We start from the raw sequence: 14,477 nt of genomic DNA on the forward strand, positions 1-14,477 counted from the left end.
GCAACGGTTGCAGCAGGCTGCAGACGAGTTCTCTCGGCCGAGACGAGGAACAAGACGACGCCTAACGGTATCCGCTGCGGTCCGAGGGAGAGCGCGAGAGGAAGAAGCGGGGACGGTACGAGAAGAGAAAACGTGAAAAGTCGCGGGAGAGGAGAGGAACGGTCGCGACGCAAAGAGAAGACGTAGATCACGGAGCGTTCTATGCCAATCGGCTGCGTAAGTGCGCCGTTTACCAGCCGCGTACGTTGGATCCGCCGTAGGGGAGCCGATTCTGTTAAGAAATAACGTTGTACTTGCGTCGCGACTTGATAACGCGAGAAATAACCGCGGCCGCGAGGAAAACGTCTGTAAGCACAAGGCGACAAAGAGCGCGATCGTAATTGCACTCGACTTGGCCGCCGCCGGTCTAATTGGTCGCTGCAATTAGAAAATGTACGAACAAGATTATTACTCGTGCTAATGGACGAAAGAGAAAACATGGAACACATAGACGCTTGGGTAAATATGACGCAATATTGTTATTAGCTGCCCGCTGAGAAGCAGAAACGCAGAATATAATTATGCATAGATATAATATCCAATTATAATTCGCAGAGTATGAGTTGCGAAAGGATTATATTGTCTTGTTTTTTGAGGAAGAAGGGGTGGCGCAAATGCCAAATCAGAATTATTCTACAATTTGACGAATTGGACGATTCACAGTTGTGTAGAATACAAGTGATACAGTCGCATTTTCAGCTTCAATTTAATTTCAATTAACATTTTAGCTTTCAATTTAATTTTTTTCAACTTCAATTCCATCCAGAGATAGATATTAAATAGATACGTGTCTGTAGGTAATAGAGAGCGAAGGAAAGAAATGAGTAGCAACGAGCGAAACTAATTATTGCTGTAAAAAAAGGAAAAAGTGAATGGTTAAACGTTACGCCGGGTAAAATTGGAGCAGAGCTCAAGATTGGAGCCTCCCGCGAATATTGTTGATGATACCGATAGAACTTGCGGTTTCACTAGCAACTACACGCACACACGGCATGTTATTGTGAACCATTAGCGGGACGAAGCATGATGACACGCGTATTTAGGAATGTTGGAACCAGCCAGACTAAAGTTGACCGATCACGCGTGCAAGAACTCTCTCTTTCTCTCTCTGTCTGTCGCCATTAAGTCACATTAAAACAATTTTTTGCCGTCACGCGAAAGTCTTGTGTGATTTCCTTATTTCGCGATTGTGCTCGAACGGAAAGACGCGGTTTTATTTTCTATAATGCGCGTCTGTTGCGACATTGTCAGTTAGAAACGCAAAATTCATCCTCACTCCTTGCCGATCCGCGCAGGTGTCACGGCAAAAAGCATCGTCCGGCGAGCGCGGATCGATTAGCAGCGTTATTTGCACTTTTTACATAATTAACGATACGCCCAATAATGAACGAGCTCTGCTTTTATTACCAAAGTTTCACGAGCGCCCTCCATCTCCCCCCGCCCGCGATCGACAAGGAAGTGACAGCTAAAGCAGAGAAACGGTCGTTTCGTTTCTCTGCTTTGTTTTTACAGATATGAGAAACGGTTAGAGAATACACATAAACCAATAAAATTGAATATACGTATCCACGTATGCGCGTCTCGATGCGTGAATCTTATAGAGAGCTTGTCATTGCGCAACTAAAAGATTACTTATATTTAACTTGAGAGCTTAGAAGTTAGTGATACGATCATTCGAGTAATTAGAGACCGTCAACTTTCTAGGATTCACGTGTCGCTTCGAATTGCCTCACTCTAAATGAACGAAACGCCGCTTCAACTGGCCTACAATTGACCAATACACAATAATCTTATTTTTTAATAACGAACACACACATACTCGTTTGTCGCATGTATATATCTATTTCAACTTAAAATTTACGTAAACATATCGATCATATTTTCGATAAGTCAACGTGTCATTATCCGACAGTCAAGAAATTTCCCTACATGTTGGTACGAAACTTCAGAAATCATGCAGCAGATATAACTCTGAATTATCCTAAACACGAGGAACTTAAGTCTTTTAGTGGGATTCGATCTTTTTCTCCAAATTGTATAGAATGTACTTCTCGTCGTTAGGCGTAAAAGATAGTCGGTGCAACGTGTGTGTTAATACCGTAATTTACTTGCGGCATTTCGAAAATGCCTCTGCGATTTTATCGCTTGAACGATTCGTGATCTAACCATCGCGGCCGCCGCCACTCAGTCTCGGCGCTCTCGCTCTCCGCCAGGTCCTCTTTATCCTTGATGTTGCCTCGATCTTTCCAACCAAGTTTGACGGGCACCGGTACTTGTACGACGTAAGGAAATGGCTTTTTCACGGGGACGAGTACTGGCTTCGCCTCGTACACCTCGTACGGCTTATCCAGCGGCACTTTAATCGGAACGGAGTACGGTTTCACCACTTCTACTGGCACGCGCTTTTCCACGGTGTACGGCCGGGGATCTGGCACTTCAACAGGTACCGGAACCGGTCTCTCCACCGCCACTGGATACGGCTTATCCACGGGTACTTTGATTTTCACGGGGTACGGCTTGGGCACTTCCACCGGATACGATTTAGTAACCTCCACCGGGTAAGGTTTAGGCACCGGTACCGGATACGGCCGGTCCACTGTCACCTTTACCGGCACCGCCACCTTTTTCTCGACCTCGTACGGGGTCGGTACCTTGACTGGTACCTTCACCTCGTAGGGTACCGGCTTGTCGACGGTGTACGGCTGCGGCACCGGCACCTTCACCTCGATCGGAACTCTCTTCTCAATCGTGTACGGCTGCGGTACCGGCACCTCGACCTTGTACGGCACGGGATTGTCGACCTTGACTTTATAAGGAACCTGCTTCTCAACCTGGTAAGGTTCCGGTATCTCGACCGGCACGTGCACGTACACCTTCACCGGGTACGGCACCCTCTTCTCCACCGTGTACGGCTGCGGCACCGGTATCTTGATTTCGTACGGCACGTGCTTGTAAACAGGGAATGGCACCTTCTTTTCGACAGTCACGGGTACCGGAACCTTCTTCTCTAAAGTCACAACCTTCTCGCTTGGCTTGTCCCAGATGGTGTCCTCGTAAGACCATTCGCTCCGCGGGAATCTTCTCCAGATATCCGATGTGTCTTGGAAATCGAGCTTGCTCGACCATGCGCGAAAACCTCTGCCCCTCAAGTTTCGCGGATAAGATCTCGAACCTCGAGAATACGTGCTCCAGTCGTCGACGTCTTCCTCTTGCTCCACCTCGTCTTCCACCGGCACATACCTATTGCCGTAATCGTCATTCTCCTTCTTCTCTTTTTGCGGATCTTTTCTAATGTTCGCATAAGACTCGCGGACGATTTTGGATTCCGTAGTGGTGTTTCCGCTGTCGAGGGCCTTCTCCACTGCTCTCTCGGCTGCTCTTTCGGCTGATTTTTCCACAGCGACTTCCGCTGCCTTCTCAAGCTCTTCTCTACGACTCGCTGACGATGTCAGGGCAACCCCGAGACATAGAAATACTATTAGGCACTGCTGCTGCTTAAAAGAACACGCATACATTATACAAAAATGAATAATCTATACTAAATAATCTAAACTTGATATATGAAAATAGTTAACGACGGATATTTCAAATCGTGTGATCGTTAAAACAGATAATTTTAAAGTAAATTGAAATCTTCAAAAACTTTTTATCGAATATATAGTACAATATTTTCTATGAAAGAGAAATTATTTGGTTTATATCATTGTCATTTAATTAACTTTTAATCTTCAATTCAATTAAAAGTTATTTAAATTCTTTTCATTTAATCAATCACAAATGTCACTTGTCGTACGAATGAAATAATATGTGAAATAACTAAGTTTTTTATGAATCGACATAATTACGCAAAAGAAGGTTCAGTATGTTATTTTGCGAAAGGTACAGAATTTAAAGCATTCACCTGGTGCCCCATGCTGATGTCTTTGCGATCAAGACGATAGATCGACCTATACTGAATTCAAACGGAAAGGTATCTCTCTATTATTTATACACCGTGGACGACTTTCGCCGGTCCAACCAGCTGGACCTTTATAGCCTTGCAGTACCTTATTCGTGACAATTATCTACGCTTAAACGATCACATTGTTTTGCTGCACGGCTCATTCTTGAGGAACGACCATGCTACCTACATTAAGGCTACGGCAAAAGGCGAAACGCGTAAGCAGTTCGAATCACATTCCGTCCCTTTCAGAGAAGGTTTCTCTGTGAAAAACTTTTCTCCATACGCTCAATTTCTAATACGGCTCATTCCTAGTATATTTTATTTACGTTATGTTTCATTAATATACCATTACATAACATACATATTATATAACTTACAATTTGCGTGACAAAAGTTTGTTCAGGAATATTTTATTTACAATAACGCATTGCCGGAAGAAATTTATCGTCAAGGAAAACATTGAATAGAGAAATACATTATAATTTGTACTGCAATAACGTGTTGCGATATGAAAATAATATTATCTTTTGAAGAAAGTCCTCTTATAGAAGCTGTTTAACGTATGATGGCAATACACACGTCACCGTTCACTACCGCTTTAGTTCATTAATCTATACGAGGTGGATGTCGGAAAAGTAACGTTATTTACGATTGACCGATGAAAGCGGGCGGATACTTTCTATGCCGAATCGTAAAACCAAGCCGATCCTTGCACTGCCACGAAGTTTTTACCTTCCCTGAGAATATTTGGTCACATTTTCCAATGAGCAGTAATTTTTTGGTGTTTTTGTTATCTTTCTCCGAACTGCACTTCCGGTAACGACGGTTCCTCTGATTTTCTATCAACACGTGGAAAGCTGCGAATTTATAGGTAAATTCTGAAGTCGTAAAGAATACTTAGATAGGAAAGATTGAACAACTTTACCAAAACTTCATAATTTAACCAAACATCTTGCATTGACTTCATTATTGCTACGACATGCATTAAATAAGCACTGAATTACTTGTGTAATGGCCACAGAAACCATTGAATAGCGTCGTTTAAGCATCGTATTGATTTTCTTGTATATTAAGAGAAAATTATACGGGTCTTTTTTATTGCCAATAAATATCGTGTGTCGATTCATGCTATATGATCGCCGGCGCTTTCTTCTATAACAAATTGAATAATTCGATTGAATTTCTCGGATCAATAACACCAGTGAAACCGAAACCGGTGTAAAAGTGCTCTCCGCATGTATTGCCTTGTTGAAGTTGCACAGAACTTTCCCGCTTTGGTGGCGGTTGTACACCACTTAACCGTATATTTATACGCTTCTCGCAACTTTCTTCTGATATTTCCCCGAGACACGATCGGGAGAAAAACCCTTCGTCGTCTGGCCATCGGCGGTTCCAATCCCGAGCGCTGTCAGTTTTGTCGCTTTCGTTTCTTCAGCGCTGACGCCAGAAGAAAAAGGAGCTCGAAGTAACGCGCGTCGCGCTCTGCAATTCTTCGCGTTCGTCGTAATTTTAATAATAATATAATGCTTCGGATATATGTATGAGCAAATCGAGTCTGGTAATCGGATCTGGTATTTCTTACAATACGGAAGGATCCAAGTGAAATCGTAACACACACGCATATACACACACATACCACTCTTTAGCTACTTATTACGTGAACTATAATCATTTATTTCGTAAAGTTTGCACTCGCCGTAAAGAAAAGCATAAAGTGATATAAGAGCGACGTGTACCTATAATTGCCTCGCGTGCATTAACCGCGTCTGTATCCCGCAAAACCTGGAAGTGTTTCGCTAAAAAAATGAGACACTCGGAGAGAAATACACTTCTCTATCTATCATATATATCAACGCATCGATATATCTACTAATAATATATCTCGCAATCTGGCGAGAGACAAACGATAGCGCGGCGGTTATAAATGTGTGGCGGTATTTAAAAGATAACGAAAATATCTATAAATTTATTTCTATAAAACAAAAACGATATCGTTTCTGTAGTAAATAAGTGACAACACATTCGCGATCACGGTCCAAGTCAAATCAGATTTATTGTAACGTATCTATGATTTGTTTGTGATAAAGTTAATTGGCAAATGGCAAATAATCGCGCACTCACAATTTCGCGCGCTTGCGATTGTAACTCGCATTTCTACTTTGGAATATTATTAGAAAATTTCGAGTAAGATGTTCAAAATATGTATAATATTTCTTTAGTAAAGTTTTGCATTTCAAAAAATCCTATGTGTTCTTTCGTTCGTTTACATGTTTACAACTTATAACATGAAAGGAGCAGTTCTGCATCTTAAGCAGAAAACAGTCCATTCATCTCCTCGTGATTTTAACGGCGATTGACTGATACACATACGCCACGAATACTTATCGCTATCGATTGTTTCTTATAGCAACGAGGAAACGACGAACATTCCGTAATCTCAATCCCGGTCAATGTCATCGACTGACCGTTGTTTTGTGGAAATCAATTACAACATGTCAATCTTACCGGTGTAATTACGACGCGGCGAAAGTGAACGTGACTTGAATTGAAGTGGCGACAGCAAAAGTGGCGCGCCGATCGGCTTGAGCGATACGTATTGGTCATTTATCGCAAGAAACTGATTGCCAACATTGATTCGATTAGATTCCGACATCAACTTATCGCATTAATAAATCTTCTTTTATACGTTCTGATCGTTGGCGAGTCTCTAATCGATGTTGATTCGGGGAAAAGGTGTCAAATCGATCATACCGAATTTTTCAAAATTATATCGAGAGTATCCAAATGCTACCTGGGTAGTGATTGGACTTGATCGGAAATAATTTTATTCAATCATGGCCGTTCAATTACATAACGTATATACGTACCTATCGTAACGTATATATTGTATGATTATTATACAATGTAACAAAAATGATTCCATCGTAACATAGAGTGCAATAACAGGAAACAATTGCAATGATGGCGTTATATGTAACATATATTCGTACAAAACAAAGATCCATATAAACTAAATAAATATCCCTTAGAGAAAGGGAATAACAATACTTAATTATGCTACGGTATATCTTGTATCAAAGACCTGCTTACAAATTCTACAAGCTGCATTCTAATCATACACTTAGCATTAAAATTGCCGATCTGAATGTAAAGTTTCATTTATTTTATTATGCGCAAGAATCGCGTACAAACTTTGGCTTGAGGACCAGACGACTCCATTTAGAGCTAAACATACGATCAGAATAGGCTTTTGTTTCCTCGATCGACCGATTCGTAAGGAATATATTGAAGTACAAAGCCTCTATCAGCTGTTACTGTACTGTACCATTGTCACCTAATCACGTGAATTACTTTCATGGATGCTCATATCCTACGTAATCGATACTCCCTACATCGTGCTCCTCGTGTTCGTCTATTGGCACCGCGACCGGCACCTTAACCGGGTAGGGAACGGGTTTCTCGATATGATACGCGACCGGCTTGCTCACGTGAATCGGTACGAGCCTCTCTACCGGTATCTTCACCGGCACAGGTACGAATTTCTCCACGGGGTAAGGAACAGTTTTTTCGACTGGGTATGGCGCCGGTACCGGAACCTTCACCTTGACGGGTACCGGCTTGTCCACTGGAACCGGGATCAGTCTTTCTACCTTCACTCTAATCGGAACTGGAACCGGCTTCTCGACCGGATACGGTACCGGCTTCGTGATCGGCACCGGATACGGTTTCGCCACCGGTACAGGTATCGGTTTGTCCACTGTAATTTTCACGGGATAATGAACAATTTTCTCGACTGGGTAGGGCTGTGGTACGTGTATCGGCACCTTCACAGGTACCGGTATTTTTCGTTCTATAGGGAAAGGTTGCGCTACCGGGACCTTCACCTCGTAATGCACCTTCTTCTCGATGGGGTACGGCTTCGGCACGTACACTTTGACCGGTACAGGACGGTCCACCGGCACTTTAACCGGATATGGAACCTCTTTGATGACCGGTACCGGTCGGGGGATCTTAACAGGGACTTTGACGACTACTTTTACGGGATACGGTATCTTCTTCTCGACCGCGTATGGCTGCGGGACGGGCACTTTGACCGGATACGGTATCTTCTTCACTACAGGATATCGGATAGTCTTCTCTACCGGATAGGGCATCGCGACTTTCTTTATGATAGTCACCGTTTTCTGCACATCTTCGTGCACATGATGATCTAATACTTGACCATTGTATTCACCGCCATCTGCACCAGTTGATACGTCATCGAAACTCTCTTGCGATTTGTAACCACCTTCGCCACTATGCTCGTTTTTAAAATATGCGACGTGAGATTCTGCAACTAAAATTATTAGGATTATTATCGTTCGAGTAAGTTATAGCTTTGTCCATAACGTCAGTAGACATTAATTCAAGGAAGTTATAGTTTTGTCCATAGCGTCAGTAGACATTAATTGCATTGAGTCATGCTCTATTGGAAAAAATAAATTCTTAAATAATTATTACATAATGTTTTAATTAAATTTCTTCGACGTTACGTTTTCGACATACTATTTTTACATTCGTCATGTCTCAATAGTAGTAAAAGTAGTAAAACATTAGATCATACTTAAAAATTAATAAGTATATAAATGTAAAAATGTCTTCTTATCACAGTACTTACAGTGATTATCCTTGGGCTCATTTTGTTCAGTCCTTCGTAGATATATATTATTCATGTGAAAATTTCTTTCTCCGAAATGATGAGCTCTATTTAGTCTTATTTGCGGAGGTACAATTCGAACATATTGCGCTGCGGGAAAATAATTGTACACGCGCCTGTTATAGTTGTTGCTAATCGGAAAACTCGTCACCGTGATTACGAAGAGTGACAAAGAGAGCATCGTGAGTCCCTGCAAGTGATAAAAGCCAAACAATTTCATGATACACGTATAGATATAGGTTCTCATATAAATTATTGATTCAATGTTTCTAATGCAGATGTTATTTCACATATAATTTCACTCACACACACACATAGATGTATATTCACCAAACATTTTTTTATAAAATTGAATTAAGAAGAAATGATAGCTTTAAAAAGTTCCTTCTTTTTTAATACCATAAATGCTATTTTTATAAAAATAATGTTACTTTTCGTAAAAATAACATATTCACGTAGAATTCACGTAATAGAAATAGAATTACGAAATAGAAATCTCTTCTACCAGTATCGCGTTTTCGTCGCGTAAGATATGCATCGAACACATGCACCATTCAACAGAATAGACATTCTACACAATTGCACAATTGGGTTGACTTCTATAACACTTGTTCACACTATTGTATGTATCCAACGACGTTGAGAACGTACCCTGTGTCTCATCCTGAGCGAGATAATCGAACGATCTCCGAGAAAAATTCTCGAGCATCTGGCACAACTTAGGAGAGTAAGTAGATCAGCTGCATACTTTTACCATCTTATATATGCGGCCTCCACGGGCGTTACTGATGCGGAGGTTGGACATGCGATGCCTCCTTCAAGAGGGGATGGTCACTTTCGCGTCTCACGACGAGAGTGAAACTGTCCCTTTGGGAACAACAAACATCGGCTGGAAAAACGCCGGTATACACAGGTTCTGATGAACATGCCCGTAAAGAGAGTGGCAGTTATTGTTCCGGTGGCAAGAACCGCTCGCTGCTTTTATGGAACGTTGACATTCCCTCGCACCGATTCTCATGACCATGATTTTGAAGTAAGTGGAGACATACGCACGAAGCAACACCAACATGTTTACTAGTGAAAAGGATATCGTTAGAAGAACATAAAAGATAAAACATGAAGATCGAAACTGGAGAAAGTTTGACATCTTCTTTAATATAATACACAAAAAAGGCTTCTTTCTCTAGAAATTTGTACACAATTCAACTAATTTTTAATTAATTTTTTTGGGGTCAGTCTTCATTTCTTCATTACTGAAGTCTCTTCATATTGCTTAAGTCAGAATCACACGATGCACGATTTCATGCCTTCTGAAATGCATGCTGATCGGTAGTTCAGTTTCACTGCATGAATCGCTATCGTGAATTGAAAGATTTATACAGTGAACTGAGCTGCCGGTCAGCATGCATGTCAGAAGGCATGAAATCATGCATCGTGTGATTCCAGCTTTACTCTCTAAATTTCTTCGAGTGGAATCCCATTCAAAACGAGTGAAAAGTAGCAGCATTTTCACTCGAAGCGATAATGAAGATCCTACCACTCTAAATCGCAAAAGTTTCACTCAAGCTTATAATGGATTCTGGCTCTGCATAAGCGAACATTTCCATTGATTAGAGCGAATATGCTCCCATGACGGTGGAGTAAAGTCGGTTCGCAAATCGGTTCGCACATTTTTTATCGAATGAAGTTGCCGGAATCGTGAAAACCGCTGCAAATGTGTGCGCGCAATAAGATAAATGTCCCAATGCATGTACCTAATTCCGGACACTCTTATTATTTTGAATATTTCTCTAAATATTTCATCTTTCAACGTACACTAAATATAAATATTAAATGTATGTATATCAATATGTATGTATTGTACGTTGAAAGTTGAAATATTCATATTCAAATATAAAAATAATAACAATGTCCGGAGATTGGTACATGTCCGGGCATTGGTACATTTATCTTAATTGATTGACAGAAGCAGAAGTGATAATAGAGTTTGACATTGGTGAAATTTGAAAGGAAAAATCTATTTTAAATTATGGGAATATTGTTTAGAGAAGTCATTTTTAGATATGTATGTCCTAACTCTGAATTCGAGTATATCGAATCTGAGTATTTTATGTGAGACAAGTTCCAAGTAACAACTATTAATATAAACCTGTATGAGTAAAATCAATGGAGAGTTGCAGAAACTCGGTGGCCACTCCACTTTTCGAGTGAGATTTCTCTTCAAGAAGTGTACAGAATATGCATAACAAGGAATACCGGAAACACAACTAGTCATTTGAACGCGAGCCTAAATCCAGTAAACTGGACATTGCCGCTACGCATCGCCGCTTCTGCGAGATAACGTTGTAAGCAGAAAGTGAAAAGTGTCAAAGACCTTTTCACGTTAATATGATTGCGGAAACTCAGCGAGACCGGGGTAACGAATTACGGAGATCGCTGGAAGTGCTTCTTCTTCGACGTTCCCCCAAAAATCCCGATCGACAGTATCTCACGACGAGTGCGTAAATTAAGGAAGAGAGGCGAGTTCCGCCATCGTAGCGAATGTACATATGTCGATTAATTTCAAATTACATAAACATATCCGTCAATGTACAATTACGAGTTATACAATGACGAGATTGCCTTTGCATTCGAGCGAGTTATCCAACATTAACATTAACTGAATTATATAAACCATTTTTCGCTTATAGACGCTCCTTTCTTAATCGAATGGCGCATCGCATAGAGGGGTAAAATTAAATTTCATTATTCAAAAAAAGCAGAAAAAGTTCTCGAAATTTGAACTGATTTTAATGTTTTTTTTTTTTTTAATGACAGCTAATGAAATTTAGAATAACTTTATCAAGTCAGATATTTGTCTTTTGCTTTTTTTTCTTTTAAATTAGACATAAAGAAATTAGATTTAAACATTTTTTAATCAAACAATAGAAATCGGTTCAAGTTTCGAGATCGTAGTCTTTTTTGACATGAACTTTCATTTCATCCTATCGCTGGTGATTGAAGTCGACAGCGCAGTGTGATAAAAAATCTCATTTGCGACGATAATCTCATTAACTTTGCAGACAGATACCATAAGTCTATGGTGAATGCCTTCCGTACACACGAGATATAGAGAGAAACAGATGGAAAGAAGCGATAATCGAGGTTAAGATAAATTTGCAATTAAACGCATTCTGAGATGCGATCATACATGACGGCAAAATTAAAACGTAACACGAGTGTGCGTTCTCTGAAACCATGACGAGGAGAAAATTATGCTCGCATTGTTCCACGTAGTTTTGCGTGAATCTCGCCACTTGCACGCAATTTAAACGGTCCGTGGATCTTCATCATTCTTTCAACGGGCTCTCGCGTGCCGGCCTCTTAACGCTCGACCGTACTTTAATTAGCCAGCACGATCCACACGTCGTTACCTGCGATCTCGTGAACAATGCTCGCGACTTTTCGTGATGGATCGCGGTGAGAGTTTCCCGCGATCCTCATCCCTTCGTCGAAGGATGCGACGGGAGAAACGCGGCGCGGCGTGAAAGAAGTCACGCTCGCAAATGACCGGTTAATATTTTACGCAAGAATGCAGTTCGATGCTTTTCGCGACGGCGACGAGATTAAGGCCATTAAGGCCCGAGGTGCGCTCCCGCGCGAGAAAATGCTCCGTCTCGAACGAGGAAGTCCAGGAAGAGCGGAAATGCGAGAGAGGTGCGCTCCGAAGGTGCCTCGCGCTTCCGTATATCTAGATTATGACGTAAATGTGAGACTCATCGGTCGGTGAACACGAAGAGTAATGCACTCGTGTACTGATGAACGTCAAGATCATTGCATTGATTTACCGAAGTGCCTGCCCATCTATCTGCCCGCAATAAACTTCTCAACAGTCACACGTCGACGAGCTGAATACGCGGCTATGATAACAGTAATTTTCTAATTGCACACGCGCACACGTCGACAGTATCACTCGTACAATCGATTCCTCACAGCTAATTATACGCTTAAAACAATGTTTCATGTTTCAATGCTGATCCAGATAGAATTTTAAATGTCACAGTCAAAACATATCGTTGTCTTTTGTATTTATTAGAAAATTGTCGTAGAATTTATAGCAATAACATTCCAGCAATATCTGCAAACAAATTTAGGTTGGTGTGAAGATTATATATTCGTTTGGCTCTCGTAAATAATCGTTTTTATCTACCACAGTCAATTTTTCTAAGAAGTGTGTCTCTGGCTTTAATCTGGATGGCCGCCACAGAGAAACTTTCTTGTTAAATTTCACAAATGGTCCAGATAGAATTTCTGTTTCTGTCACTTATATTGATTGAATACAAAACAAATACGCAATAACGCAGTGTTTGCTGGTCATTTATCTATCTTAACTAATTTTTTGTTATGTAATAATGCATGAAATAATTTTCGCTATGACTGCAAAATTTTTTCAATGATTAGAATTCACACACGTTGCGTCCGGTTTCTCGGTTTTTAGAGATGTCCCGATAGATCGCCAACGAGGTAGCAATTTATTTCAAACCGAATGATAGAGTTTGACTATCTCTGGAATAAATCAAGCGTTATTAATAAATACGATATCGTTTGCTCGAGGCTAATAAACTTTATGCGTGAACTCACCTCCGCAATTAGCGTCCTCTAAATAACGGTGGTACTACGTGTTTGTACGCGCGTAAACTTTCCTTGCATCTCTAATATATAGGTTTTACCTTCACTCTCGAGATCGCCGCATTATTAAATATGTACTTTCTAGCGCACGTAAGAGATAGCGAAGATAGCGTGCTTCTAATCACGGATAGGAAGCGACATTCTTCGCTCTAATTTATATCTGTTATTATTTAATGTTCTCATTGTGTCTCTCTATAGCTTGCTTAAAATTGACACTGCGACACTAACACGATCATAATGACCGACAACAATTAGCATCAATCATACATCGTACATAATTGATATCTAAGCATCAATTAATTTGCGTTTCCTGTTCCGCTGTTAAGCATTTCCTAGCTGAACGTGTCGTTTCATTTTTTTTTAAAAGGTGCAGAACAATTTTTTATTATTTATTTGTGTACTAAATTAATAAAGTGTACAATCGCTCATAATTCATTTCGCATCTCATTCACGATTATTACAAAAACTGCTGCACATATTTATTTCGCGAACGGCAAGTGGATGCATTTCAAATTGCACTGTGATTTCCAATAAGCCCGGTTTAGTAGCCCAGATATAAAATTGCAATGAATTGTCATTCGCAATGACAATTGCAATAAATCGCCCCTCTGCAAGTGTCAAACGTAACAATCACCGGGAGCACGAAGTGAATCATGATATGTTCGCGTCATTATTATCATGAATCACGTTCTCACAAAGTGATTTAGTGGCTATTAATCTCGAATACGAAGCGCTGCTTAAGTATTAACCGCCTGCAATAGCTGCGGTCGATACTGTTTCTCACGATACATGTCCCAGATAAGTTTTACGAACCGCGCTAATTTGAGGTATCTGCAGTTGATAGGAACGTCAAGATGTGAGACAACTGGATCTTACATTGGCAATAAAGACATACGTTCTGTATGTCTTTGAAATTATACAATGATTGAACACAGTATTGTCTATTTTGGCAGTAGCTTATAAAAAATATAATTTTGTTATTATGTAAAAAAAACTTATTCATTGCACTCGATCAATTTCGGGAGGATTAAGTCTTACATGAGGTATTCGAGATGTCTATAAACATATATATATATATATATATATATATATATATATATATATATATATATATATATATATATATATATA

The 14,477-nt window shown here is 40.3% G+C and overlaps 2 protein-coding genes and 1 pseudogene across 3 annotated transcripts in view; 1 reads left to right on the forward strand and 2 right to left on the reverse strand.

The window, feature by feature from the left end:
- LOC116841816 (angiotensin-converting enzyme-like) overlaps positions 1–14,477 on the forward strand; it is a 69,386-nt gene that overhangs the window by 23,529 nt on the left and 31,380 nt on the right. The window lies entirely within an intron of this gene.
- On the reverse strand, positions 1,959–3,952 carry LOC116841823 (proline-rich protein 4-like). Its single transcript, XM_032810223.1, has 2 exons — positions 3,941–3,952; positions 1,959–3,533 (listed from the first exon to the last, which is right to left on the reverse strand). The coding sequence occupies exons 1-2, from the start codon at positions 3,950–3,952 to the stop codon at positions 2,178–2,180; spliced, it is 1,368 nt and encodes a 455-aa protein (XP_032666114.1). The 3' UTR covers positions 1,959–2,177.
- On the reverse strand, positions 7,103–9,387 carry LOC116841821 (annotated as a pseudogene).

The sequence above is a fragment of the Odontomachus brunneus genome, unplaced genomic scaffold, assembly GCF_010583005.1.
Source record: "Odontomachus brunneus isolate Ranch 3 - 2012 unplaced genomic scaffold, Obru_v1 Obru_scaffold_018, whole genome shotgun sequence".
NCBI lineage: Eukaryota > Metazoa > Arthropoda > Insecta > Hymenoptera > Formicidae > Odontomachus > Odontomachus brunneus.